General features: G+C 40.3%; 1 protein-coding gene across 2 annotated transcripts in view; it reads left to right on the top strand.

Moving 5' to 3' along the window:
- Positions 1 to 8,493: 8,493 nt before the first annotated feature.
- si:ch211-236d3.4 (protein FAM107B) overlaps positions 8,494 to 14,310 on the top strand; it is a 30,607-nt gene continuing 24,790 nt past the window's right edge. For both annotated transcript variants that reach the window (XM_035389274.1, XM_035389273.1), the window contains exon 1: positions 8,494 to 9,218. In XM_035389274.1, the coding sequence (XP_035245165.1) occupies positions 9,195 to 9,218 (24 nt within the window). In that variant the 5' untranslated portion in view covers positions 8,494 to 9,194. The remainder of the gene's footprint in view (positions 9,219 to 14,310) is intronic.

The following is a 14,310-nucleotide window of genomic DNA, read 5'->3' as shown; positions in this document are numbered from 1 at the left end:
CGTTTGCCATTAAAATGTTACACTCAGATGCCTGAGACAAGCTCCTCACAAAAGAGGCAGGAGGTGGGGTGGAGTTTCGCGTTTTCAATAGGCTTGAAAGGTGTCAGCGTGTAATTGTTTTTCTCACTCAATGACTTTCTTTATTTTATTTTTTTACACATACATTCACACACACACACACACACACAAACGCAGTTAAATGTAAAAAACTTTGCTTTGCATCTATACTCCAGCACATTGGATTTGACAAATAAAACAATGAATATGAGGTTAAAGTTCAAACTGTCCACTTTAAGTTGAAGGTATTTACATCCATATCAGGTGATCCATGTAGGAATTGCAGTCACTTTTAAGGGAGCAAAAATAATTGGACAGTTGGCTGGTCACCTGTCAGACACATTTATTTTTCCAAGGAATTGTATTCTGGGATTAATACACAGTTTTACACACAGTCACAGACACACATATATACATGGACACCAAACACAACCTACACAAACTGAAAAAAACATAACCTTTTAACAGTATACAGAACACAGCAAGAGATGTAAAAGGGTCTGGATCCAGGAGGCTGTCCAGCAGAGTAAAAATAGCAGTCCAGTGAAGGGTTTTACACCCACAGGAGACCTAGTATCATCAGTGCCCAACACCCCCAGCCCTCAAAGCCCCCCCAGGAACTATTTAATTCAACACATCGTTGGCGAGCACGTCCTCAGCTCATATTTTTCGGAACCTGTTTTTGCTGAGAACCGAACTGAGACAAATGCCGAGGGACTTTCCAGGAGTTTCTTAAGTCTTTTAATGCCTCCATACATCTCTGAAACATCCGTTCCACCTTAGCACCTCATTTGTAAAGCAAAAGCTTGGAATCTGTTCCAGCCAGTGCAATTTCCTCCCCGCAAATGGAAAAAGCATGTCTGTTCACACTGCACTCATCCTTCAAGTGTGAAATCACCCCATAAACGATGAGAAACACACACTGTACATACACCGTACACACCATTATACCAGCTACCACAGCCACAGTGTGAGCACTAAACTGGATAATTATTATTTATGTGCTTAGCAAGGAGCTCTAATCCAAGGCAACTTGTATTGCTTATGTTTTAAGTGTTATCCATTTATACTGCTGAAAATGTACACAGGAAATTCAAGTTAAGTGTTCTGCTATAGGGATACAAGAGCAGTGTAATGCCAAACCAATATGTTCCACTGTCTTCCCTATCTCTTGTGACATTAAAAATTTGAGTTTCTTTCCCTCATTAAGGGATTTGAAATGTGTGTTCAGAATGTATGCCTAGATGTCTCAGCTGACTTGATTGTCATAGCAGTGTCATACATTGTTATGGTAATTTTCAGAAGGCCAAACAGTCAAAATGTCTCCACAGGGTTCTTAATCTCCAAGAAGACCAATTTTTCTATTGAACAGCAAGCCACTGCATGGAATACAATCAGAAATATTATTTTAATAGGGTGTAATGTTGAATTAATTATGCTTTTGTTTTGAGAGTGTGTGTTACCAGAGCAATACAAGGCAATCAGTGCAAAAAAAGAGGGTGAGTTTCTCACTCAGCAGTGTGAACCAGGCTTTATCTGTTAATTTCGTGCCAAGGCTGAATAGTGTGCTCAAATTTAAAAAATGCCCCCGTCATTAGTAATATAATTTCCAAAAACTAACTTTGCCAGAGAAGTGTACTTATCAGTGCTCTCCTGAATTTACAGAGGTTGTTACAGTGATATTCAATTGGGTATTCAAAATTAGTAAAACAACAAAAAATTTAAAAATTAAACTATGACAAAATAAACATTTTCTCAAATTGGGTACTAGAATACAACTGATTCTATTCAAGTCAAATATCTACTCTCTATATGATTTTGAGAATTAACGCAGACAGTGTGTGAACAGATTTATAGTTAAAGTATAGTTAAAATTCTAATTCCAACCTAAATCCCTGGCATGAATAAAGCATGTTCTTTTAAAACTTCAAACACACATTACCTTTTTTGTCATTCTAATAAAATATAATTACTCTGCATTCATTTATTTAAATGAAGTTAATGGGAGGAGTCCTAGTTCTGTATAAAAGTAGGTCTCTGGCAGCACTCGAGCCCTTTCCTATGGAACAATCATAAAGGCACTCGGAAGCCGATCTGCACGCATCACGCAAAGCTGCATTCACATCGTCATCGGAGGGATGGCGATGCAGCAGAGCTCATTATGAATGGCAGCAGGCCTAAAAATGCACCCGGTGAGAGAGAGAGCCAGGGCAGTGTGTAGCATTAGCAGTCTGCTATCTGTATGTGTGTGTCCGGGGTGGGTTTTGATGCTCATTAAAAAGAAAATCATTTTATTTATTTGTTCTATAGGTTCAGCCTCCAGAGGTCATACATGCTTATATTATATTATACTCATTTCTTGATTGCTACACTTTTTGTACAACCTGAGAAAACATTCTGTATCAGTACCGAAGTGTGTGGTCAGTACCAAATGTGTACTTGTTTCTCGGTGTGTGGAGTCATATCTAAATGTTTACGCAAGTGTGTACTCATTGAATCATCAGAACTGAATGTGTACCTAGAGTGTACTCATTACTCTGTGAGGGCTTTGAACTGAATGTGTACCCAGAGAGTACTCATTGCTCAGTAAGGGCTCAGTACTGAATGTGTGCCCGGTGTGTACACAGTAGGCCTCAGGATATTCCTGTATCTTCTCCATTCAGTTGTACCTTTATCCTTGAGAGGTAGATTTTTTCAGTACAAGGTGCAGCTCCCTGTGGAGCTGAACTGTAGGATTGTCTCTGGAAGAGATGTCCGTTCTTATCTTATGTAGTTAACTAGTAATGTGTGTCTTGCCGTGTAGCCTCTGTAGTTCTGTTCATGAAGTCATCTGTAGACAATTTTCACTGAAATATTCACACCTGCCAGCTGAATACTATTTCTGATCTGTCAGAAAGGTATTTTGGATTTTTTTTTCTTAATTTTGGTAAGTGTCTTCCTTGGCTTACATGGCCCTTTGCAATTATTGAGCTTACCAGAAATCAAATATATTTAAAAAATATATATAATATAGATAAAATTGTGGAGTACAGAGCCAATTCAAGAAAAAAAAAAAACATTCTCCCAAACATTATAGAGCTAACTGTAGCTGTGTAAGTATATACATGTGTATGTACTTTTGTACATAATGATTAGTACACACACATACATACACACAAACGCACATGCTCACACTCATACATACAAATATATACAGGCATAACTTAAGCATAGAGTAATTACATTAATTGCATTTTTAATTCATTTCCTTCTGAGTATACAGAATTCAGCAATGGATCATGCACAAGTCACAGGGCCACAGGCTTACATTCTGAATGCTGTACAGTGAATAAAATAGTTGTTTTCATAAATGACATCTCTGTTTCACTTCTGTATCAGTAGAAAAGACCTACTGTTACCTGTGGTTTGCACTATTGGAGAATTTAGCTGGTCCTGTGTAGGAGAAACTGCCTTACCTCAGGGCAAAGCATATTCCCTTTGCGATCACAAAGCCTCCATCTTCCATAATGGCTCCTGTATCTGAGCACCCTGTAGTGACATGGCCTCTGTTGCCTGTGTGTGAGTTATGATGCTACTGTAGAAAACAGCAGCGCCTGCTGCCTCAGGCTACAGCATAACTGATGCAGTGTCGGGCTTTTTGGAAGCTAGCTAACTCGGTGTCCCTCTCAGCTGGACTTGGCCTCTGTCCTGTTTGTTTAGTTTCCTAGTGAAACATGCCGTACTTGAGCTTGTTCCCCAATAATCTGTCAATACTTTGAGATTAAACTCTAAATGGAGCAAAGACACACTAATGATATATCTCAAGCCCGTCACATTTATCATGTTTCATATTAGCTGAGAGAGAGAGAGAGAGAGAGAGGGTATATGAGAGAGTGTACTGTATGAGAGAGAAAGTGAGAGAGTGAGGGAAAGAGCACGAGAATGAGAGAATGAGAGAAAGACAGATTCTCCCACTTGAAAGAAATACTGGAGTGGTAGTGCTGAATAGGTGAACTGAGCATAGACACATCAATGAATGGGTTTCATATAGTGACATATTCAATTTCTTTGCCTCACTTCATTTGTTTTACCCACACCTTTAGCCAATATCTGTCCCTACAACAGGTTCAGGGTTCCAGCCTAGGTGAAGTACACTATATGGCCAAAAGTATGTGAAGACCAGACATCCAACATCTCATCCAAAATGATGGGCATTAATATGGAGTTGGTCTACCCTTTACTGCTATAAAAACCTCCACCCCTCTGGGAAGACTTTAAAATGGAGCATTGCTGCAGGGATTTGCTTCTATTCAGCCAGAAATGCATTAGTGAGGTTGGGCACTGATTTGGTGATTAGGCTTGGCTCACTGTTGGCTTTCCAATTGATCCTAAAGGTGTTGGATGGGGTTGAGGTTAGGGCTCTGTGCAGGCCAGTAAATGTATAAAATACATGTATAAAATAATAATAGAAGAAGGACTGACCTATATTTTAATTCTTAGAAGTGGAAAATATTGTACTTTACTGATTCAGTGGAATCAACTAATGTAATTGTTTTGGCCAAATAAATGTGCCGCACACTGCTGAGTTGACTGTTTAATGAGATGGTCGGGGGTATATACAGTATATTTGGTAGGTCCAGTGACTCCCACTACTCCATGATACGATACAAATGCAGGCTGTCACAGGTTTTTTTAAATGTATTTATTATTTTTATTTTTTGATATTCACACCAGAAGTGGAGTGGACAAAGTTATTTTGATTTGAGCAGTCCAGAATTAGATCTTATGGCCAGATGTGAGTGAGAAATCCCACCACCTCAGCTCATTGTGCAAAGGCAGTGTAGGTCCTCAAAGCATTTTACCAGGGAAGAGGGCATTCTTGCCCTTCCAGTCATTACAACTGCTCATTTTCAAAAACATTATATATGGGGAATACAGTGTAATGTGAGAATATGGTCTCCTGTATTAATTTACAGTAGCTCCATAGTTTACCGAGTGGACAGGGTTCAAAACCTTGAGTATATTCAGTGCTCTCAGTCCAGAGCTGGTTTAATTATGAAAAATAATTAAGTAAATAATTTCACACACAAAGACTGCCGATAGTGGTAAAATATAAACCAGATCCAATAAATCTACCCAATAGTGTTCCGTGGCATCGTTGTACCGCAAAATGACCTGTCTGTTCCCCTGATATTTTAAATATTGATTGGATTGGAGGAAAGATGACAGTTGATGAAAATTATTCAGGAGGTCTATAATTTATGGTAAAGGCTTGAGCATACAGCCCAGCAGAGGGCAGTAGAGACTCACTTGAACCCTGAGCACTGTGACCTCCCTTGTTATTTTGTGCTCTGGGAATTGTGCTGATTGACACGAAGGAACATTTACATAATTCTACAGGCATGTTCAATTTCACAAGACAAGCAATGAGGATGTTCTTAAAGTTTATAACGTACGGTATCTGGCTTAAAAAAAAAACAATAAGCAATTGTTGCATGCATGCATAGACTATTTACATAACTTATCAATTTACCCAGCTGAGTAAAGGCTGAACTTTTTTTTATTTTTTTATTTTGTGTAATTTACTGCACAGTAGCTGGTATTATCATTGTCTTCAATGTTATGCCTACTGCCATCATGTTCGGCAGCATTTATGAATGAGTTAAGAACAAATTTATATGAGGACTCAATAAATATAGGACTCAGATTTAACAGTAAGATTTATGTCCTGAATATTTTTTTAAATTATTTTATTGTTTGTGAAATGTTCTCAGATCAAGAATGTGAGCCCAGTTGTTGTTGTGAGCCGAGTTTTGCTAAGCAAGCAGGTTGTTCCTGTAATATGATTCTGACATGAAAAATGGAAGTTATCATTGAAGTTAATCATTTTAATGATCACAGGAGGATGTTTTTTTTTTCTAATGCTGAAATATAAGAAATATGAAAGCTATGAATTCAATTTGGCACACATCAGCACGCCTCACGGGTCACAAAACTGTTTAACCTCAACAGAGCAGGTCTACAAAGTACAGAAATACCAGAACTGACCGTCAGAGTTGATCTGTGATTGAGTAATATGCTGCAATAGAACAGATGCTTAACATTGAATTACAGGACAGACAGCTCAATCTGATAATTTCATTATGTTAGTTAATAAAATATTAAGTAGAGATTAGATTAGCTAGATATGTGGCAGGCAGGCGATGCTTCTGTGCACAAGGGGAGCTAAAATAATAAGCAACGCTTTATGAATAACCTCTGTAATTTATAGAGGATGATTTGTTCAACTGCTTCGCTTAACAAGTCATATTTTTAACCAGAAGACATATGTCATGATTATTATTATTATTTTTATTTACACCACTAATTATAATTCTTTAAAATCAAACCCAACAAAAATAAGTATTCATTAAAATGCTACTTTTCTATTTTAGGGAACATTACTGTGTTCTCCATCACCATTGGGAAAAACAAATGCAAAAGTCGACCTTCACAAGCCCGGAGATGGGTACACACACATAAACAACTAAATATGGCACTTTCCATGAGGTCAGGAATTAAGAAGCTAAACACCACTGGCCCAGTGGTACACCTGCCCCGTAATGGGTGCAAGTGCATCTTGCCTCCATGCACAATGAGCCAGATGGTTTGGGAGGCAAAGAAAAATCCAAAGACCACAGCTGGAAATCAACAAAACTTGTTTGCATCTTGGGAACACAAATTAGACACCACCATCATACTAATAGACTTTTTGGAAGGGTTGTCATAAAAGGCCCTATTGAGAGCAATCAACAGAAATAAACATCTGTGGGTTGCTAAATTGCATTAGAACTTTGATTGGAACCAAGAGTTATGATCAGAAGAGACCAAAATCACCAAAATGAGCTTGTTGTCAGAAGACATTTATCTTGTTATGGGCTCTTGCTAAAGTCAACTAAATCATGACTTTCATTAATTACAAAGACATTATCATCAGAAATCTGGTTTTGTCTGCTATGACACTCAGACTTGGCCACAAAAGGATATTTTAGCAAGACAACAATCCAAAGCACACTAATATGACAAATATCAATAAAGAAATGATTATTTGACTCCAGAATTATTTCCTTGCGAGGATCATCTCAGTCTCCAGACTTGAACTGATATAAAATTTGTAGTTTGAATTGAAGAGGGCAGTCTTGAAAGATTATGTGTGGAGAAATTGTGAAGGACACTAGAGCACAGAGAATGAATGATACAAAGAGAGCGGTCTGATAGGAACCATTAGGTAATTTAATTAGGTAGGCTATATTTTAACAGCCAACTTCTAGCAGTAGAATTTTCTCAAATGCAATATTTTAAAGAGAGATTGATAAATTGCCTCAAAGGATACATGCTACTGTTTAGTAAACAGTTCTATGTTATGCCATGCTAATAAGTTGATTAGGTTAACTTAGCTAGCTAAATATCCATCCATCCATTATCTACAACCGCTTATCCTGAGCAAGGATGCGGGGGGGGTGCTGGAACCTATCCCAGCATGCATTGGGCGAGAGGCAGGAATACACCCTGGACAGGCCGCCAATCTATCGCAGGGCACACACACACCATTCACTCACACGCTCATACCTATGGTCACCAATTAGAGTCACCAATTAGCCTACCTGCATGTCTTTGGACTGTGAGAGGAAATGTACCTGGAGGAAACCCACGTGGACACGGGGAGAACATGCTAACTTCACACAGAAAGGCCCCAAGCCGAGATTCAAACCAACAACCTTCTTGCTGAGAGGCAACAGTGCTACCCACTGCACCACCGTGCCACCCGCTAGCTAACTAGTCACCTTCCATTGAGCAGTTACCTGGATCACTAGTTAGCCTCACTACTTGCTTGTCTTCTCACATTTAGTCCTCTGCCAATAAGAGACTAATACAGTAGCTTTTGTGTCAAACCACATACAAAATATTAGCCTTTGGAAGTCTTTGTAGAGTCTACTTTATAAGCTAAAAGCCAAAATTATAGATGAGGGTCAGAGAAGTGAGTATGAAAACTATTGAGTATGAAAACTAAAGCTATTTATAGGATGAATAGAAAGAAAAAAACTCAATTAGAGCCATTGAAGAATGTTTGTATGTTTTCTTATTTTTCTTTTGTTGACTAATGAAAAAGAAATGTAAAAAATAATAATAATAGGTTTATGCTTCCCTCATAAAGACAGTCTGAAGAGAGTGTAAGAGGGAATAATGTCATTGTGTGTGTGTGTGTGTGTGTGTGTATGTGTGTGGGTGGGTGAGAAAGAGAGAGCGAGACAAACAAATAGAGGGAGAGGGTGGAAAGAAGAGAATGAGAGTAGCCAGATCTCAGAGCACTTTGTGAGCTGCCTGGGCTATCTGAACATCCAATGCTGCCGGTTTGTGATGTCAGCAGCCTGGGCCACATGCCCAGGCTGAGGCAGCTGCTCCGTGCAGCCAGATTCCCAGACAGGGACGGGAATGACTCCCAACCAGAACGCCCAAGTGTCAGAGAGCCTGTGATGCATCCATGCGGTCCACCCTGCAGAGGGAGTCCTGGGTGGCAACATCATGGAGGGACCACGCCCCACCCTGCCCGCTGGCCGATAGCAATGCCCATCCCTTCTGGAGACTGAGGGCTGACGGGCACAGCCTGCCTGACGTGCTGACCATGTTCTCCCTCAGGCATCCTGCTCTGTCAACAGCAATTAACTTAATCTTCCCTGCCGTCTTTAAGCTTCTGAGAGTGGGGAGCCAGCTATGAACAGGTGGCTGCAAAATGGTCTGTTCTGGGTTACTGAAGTAGGTGATCTCTCTTTCTCTCACCCTCTTTCTTTCTCTCCATCTCTCTGACTGTGCTGCTGGACCTCGCTGCGGCCAGGATTCCCCTCCTGACACTATGGAGTATTGTCCGGTTCGGGAAGATTCTTCCGATCGCTTCTTAAAGCGATCTGGCCGGCTTAGCCCCTTGGAGTAGCCTCCTGCCATCAGTGCGCCAGGGGCTATAAGGAGCTGAGCACTCCACCCACCCTCAAAACTGCCAGGGTGGACGGCCACACCTGCACGGCGTGCCCTGGAAAGACACCAGGACAGAGCGGAAGCTCTCAAACCGCGGACTCGGCCAACGCTGACAACTTTCTGAGAGGCTGTACTACAAGCTGGAAAACATGGGAGCATCTTTGGGAAAGAAAGTAAGAGATTTCAAATGGAATTTTACTCTTTTTTCACACTGTCATGGCATGCAGGTTTACTTCATTAGCATAAACAGAAACTCTACTGAACCAACCCTGCAAGTGTTTCTATTGAAACTGCTAGCTGACAAACTTGCTGATGAACAAACTCAACTGAGAATCTATTAAGGAAATACACAGTAATGTTCCACTTTCTGATGTTTGCTACAGTAAAAGTGCAGTCAGTTAAAGTAATACCAGAAACACCATCCACTTGGTTGTTTGAAGAAAACATCAAAACATTATTTTGTATTAGTTCATTTTACATTCATGTTTTTGTGGAAGTGGTAATATCTGAAATCATTGACTAAGCTGCCACGTAAGCTTTCAGAGTTTTATGTAGTATAGAGTTATCATGCTGGTTTGAACTGAATAAGAATCCCAGTTGTTCTGCAGTTTCAATGTTTAACAATCTTTTTCATAACAGATGGTTTTCATGAAGGTATGCCAAAAGAAAAGAATCATACAATACTTAAGAGGTTTCTTATTAACCAGAAACCAAACTGTAAGTGTTTCAGTTAGGAAACCCTGTCAGAAACAGTTAGTGGGTGTGTTCACAAATATTTGAGCAATGGGATGGGTCATGCCAGTGGAGGGTGGAGCTGGGGGGGTGTTCCCCAGGAGTCATAGGTCAACAAGAGTGCAGCTGACAGCTGAGTATGATAAAGTTCCATGGGATTAAGAGGAGCACGAGGAAGAGCTTTCTCCACATCTCCATGGGGAATAACAGCGATGTGAGGGATCATATTCTGTCAAACTTTACAAGCTAAATGATATGTGCATGCATGGTTCGTGTTTCTCCGTGGCAACCAGCACCAAACACATCATGGCCATAAATTCTTAATATAGCATGCTAATATGGATTAAGAATGGCTTTTGTGTCCTGATCACCTGCAATTCAACAAGACAACAGGAGGTCAGTGTATTTGAAGTAGTTTCTTGGACTTGATTCCCGACTCAGAGTCTACATACTGTGGACAATCTGTACAATACTCCATTTACAGCTGCCCAACCAGCCTTCAGACCCAGTAATGTCATAGTTATGTTATTTCAATGTCACATGTTATGTCAGGGTTTAATAAAGACAGGAATGTGTGCAGTTTTCCAGAGTATTGAACACAGTTGGAAAGGAGGGACAGGAGGACTGGAGATCTGGAGCATGTTGGAAATGTCACCACACATCAGGGCTGAAATTTCAACTCCTCAGCCAGCTTCCGGGCCCATTTGGCATTGACTGAATAGTCCGTCCGGACCTTGCTGTGCTGGTACCAATTCTCCCAAAACAACACTCTCTTTCACACTGAAAGAGAAGCCATGGGGAAGAAAAAACTATTTGGCTTTCAACTTTCTATTTTTTTTTATTGGTTGCTTAGATAAATGTCAGGAATTCCTGCCTTCTTTGTTCTGTTGAAGCCAAATATAAAATAAAGATTAAAAAAACTTCACAAAAATCTGTGTTAAAAGAATTCTAAAGGAGGTCTTCCACTTCTGGAAAAAAAAAATCATAAATTATTTTTTGAATAATATGCTTACTCTCATTTTTTATATCAATTCCAGATTACATAATAGCCCACAGTTCACAGAAGAAATAACAGATATGATTAACCTGATATTTCATCTGTCTGGTAGAGATGTCCCCCACACCCAACTCTTCTGGGTTAGCATGCATTTGTAGGGCATTAAACCATTGCGCTCAGCTTAGAGCCAATAGATAAACTGTACAAGATCACTGGCAGATGAATAGATTACACCATGGCATTCTGATTTGGCCTCAGTCAGAGTGAGGACAGAGGGAATAGGGACATATTCCAACTGGGTTTCTTATTCTATAAGAAAGTTAAGGACTCTATTTGAGGCAAAGTGTTTCTGTTTAGACATGATTGCCCCACTGCTTTATGGAGTGTCAAGATGAGTTAAAGTCTCTTGTGCCAAAGACCTATTGAGAGAGATTAAGGCAATCAGAGAAAATCCTCTACAAATTATCCAATGAACCGTTAAAAATAATCACTTCTGCAAATTAATTTAACTCTGGACCCACAAGTGTTGATGGATGTGTCTGGGGAAAACACATTTCTAAGGAATCCTCTTGAGGGAGGGGTATTTGTTAACACCGGATGCTTTATCACCCTGCAGTCTATTGCTAACTGGCCTGCCATGTGATTCTCCCACCGGGTTGTTTCATCTGTGTGTGCTGGGCTGTCACTGAATGTAGACATCCCTCACTGAATCAGCCCTGGCTCTGTGCATGACAGGAGGAGACATTTTGAGCCACTGCCTTAGGCTCTTCACATCACCCTGGTGGCAAGCCCTGTGTCCCTGCCTCAGGGCCCGTCACACTGGCAGCTAAACACTGAGCCCTCACTCTGAAGGGTTTGGAAAACACTTTGGACCCCTCTTTCAGACCCAATAGCATCAGACCACCTGCTGAATTTCTGGCGATAAAGAGCTGGCTTTCCTCCTATGGTCACTGTTCACACCAGAGACTAACTCCCCAAAACAGTGACTAAAGGTTGACCTACCACTGCACAATGTAGCACTGGGCCAAGCCACCTTTATTCCTTTCATGTGTAAAATACACGTTTGTGTATGAAATGGGAGATAGTAATTTTCAAAAATGTTACATTTTTAGATTATTAGTTTTCATGTCCTTGTATTCTTTAGACCCTTATTAAAATGTTAAATAAATGCTTGCTTCAACCAAATCTCTGTGAGATTTAAGATGAGGCTCTATATTGTGGGGTGTATTTCTTTATATCAAAGAAATAATGTGATTGTAAGATGCGGTTCTCCGTGTTGACTGAAGTCCATTTGGTAAAAGTTCTGTCAACACTTGCTTATGCAGGAAATAAAAGAATCCTTTCTAGGACACTTAGAGGAGCTGGAGGAAGTGACACAGTAAGGTGAGGGAGGAAAGGCATTTTTGCCGAATGTGATTTATACTGAACAGCTTTATGCTTTGAGCTTTATGATTAACAGATCCAACTGTTGTTAGTGATCGTGTTGATGGCTTTTCCAACATCATAGTACAGGCTGGCAAATCAGCTGTGCCACTACAAAACCTATGATTCATGGTTGTATTTAATACACCTCAGAGGCAGCATGAGACCCAACTTCATAGAGTCAGTAAGGTGCCAGCTAGACTGTAAGTGTGCACCTTGTCACACTGGAACAATGATAAGCAGGCTGCTACAGAGGTGAGAAAGCTGCCTGAGAGGTGAGAGCCAAGGTGTTAGCCCACTTTGGACAAAGGCCTGCCTTAAAATGATGTCACTTAACGGGGTCACTGAGAGATTTAAGAGCTCTGTTAAGGGATGAATTTGTGGCAAAATTAACCGCACATGCCAGAGCAAGTCAATACCTCTATAATATGACATCACTTCCCCTTTGTATTTGAATACTGTATTGGACAATATACGGTAGGCATGTAGCTACACTAGACCTTGCGCAGGCAGTTCATTGGCATTCCAAATGAGCGAATGGGGTTGCTGTTGTGCACTGAAGTGGGGGTTACCCTGCTGCTTAAGGTTGTCCTTCACTGGGCGACGCCAATTATGCATCACCCAACTCTGTCATTACTGATACAGTCAAGATTAAATTTGATAGTTGGATATTTCATATGTCTTGAAATATAAATTTCTTTGATATGCATATATCACTGTTAATATTAAAACATTTCATTAGTTTATGATAACTGTGTTGTATGCACAGGCTCCATAGCCAGTGGAGTGCCTTGTGGAGCAATGTAATGGATCCACATCTCATTCAGCTTTTTGATTTTGGAAAATGTACAGGAATTTGAATATTTTAAGGTATTATTAGCTTAACATCACAAAACTTGTTCTCAAGACCTTGCCTGGCTGTTGATTGAAAATAAATCACAAAAACCAGCAGACACTTCAGCCCTCCAGCACATGAGTTTGACGCGGTTTCAGATTTTCAAAGCAAAAAAAGCATTCCTTTGCAAGACGAAAAATACTTAAGGACAGAAGGGCAATAACAATGTCAATATTTTCAACAAAGGCCCATCCGATATCAAAGACTGAAATTAAAACGCCCCATTTTCTTTTTAACACATTTGTGATATAGTTAAGTCATGGACACAGATCAGTGCATCACTGCTCAAAAGAAAGTGAAACATTACGCAAGCAGTCGTTTGTACGAATTTACTCAACAGCTGTGTTATGCAGACACCTGGGGCACAACAGTGGCTATGCACTATTGTTTGTGATCAGCAGGTCGGTAAACAGACATTGGGGACAGAGGATGCCCCAAGTGCCCCGAGTTGTGTCTTCGGAAAGCTTGGCTCTCCTCCATGTTGATCTTTTCCAACAGAACAGCGCTAAGGTAGGCTAGGTCATAGTGCAGCAAACAACATCCCTCCAGGAAAATAAGAAAAATAAATGGTTATGTACAGCAGTAAAACAAAGCCCCCTTATATTGCAAAAGCTAGTAAAAATGCTACATGGCTTAAAACAACATACCATCTGAACGTGCTGCTGCATACACTACCTGTAATATGTTAACCCAGTGAGGCAGTAAGGCAAAATATAAGCAAAGCTTATGTATCACTGAGTCACTGATCATTCAGAAGGCTAATAAACTGCCCTTGCAGACAAGCAGACTCACAACACCTCACCTCCCTGTTCTTTCGTAGCTGAAATCACTGGAGTAAGGACATGTCCCTCCCCACATGACTGCATACAACACACAGGGGCCAAATCTTACCAGGCAGAAAAAAAGAACATTTATTTACCAAGACTTTTCAAGACTTTTCACGCACGCACACACACACATACACACACACACACACACACACGCACACACGCACACAAAAAACCGAGACATCAAACAAAAGCAAACACCTTCAAGTCTTAAGGTGCATAGGGAGAGTAGATGTGGAATAAATAGCAAGCCGGATAGTGTTGATATGCTCTACAGCATACTGGATCCATAAGAGCAACATCCATCTCAATCAATATGACCACAATCATAACGTATTCCTCTCCATAAAACATGTCGCACTCCCTCAGGGAGAAGAGTCTGAGAAAGCATT

This window comes from Anguilla anguilla, chromosome 13 (assembly GCF_013347855.1).
Source record: "Anguilla anguilla isolate fAngAng1 chromosome 13, fAngAng1.pri, whole genome shotgun sequence".
In the NCBI taxonomy this organism is placed as follows: domain Eukaryota; kingdom Metazoa; phylum Chordata; class Actinopteri; order Anguilliformes; family Anguillidae; genus Anguilla; species Anguilla anguilla.
Note: the sequence above shows the minus strand (reverse complement) of the source record. Positions and strands in the feature narration are given on the sequence as shown.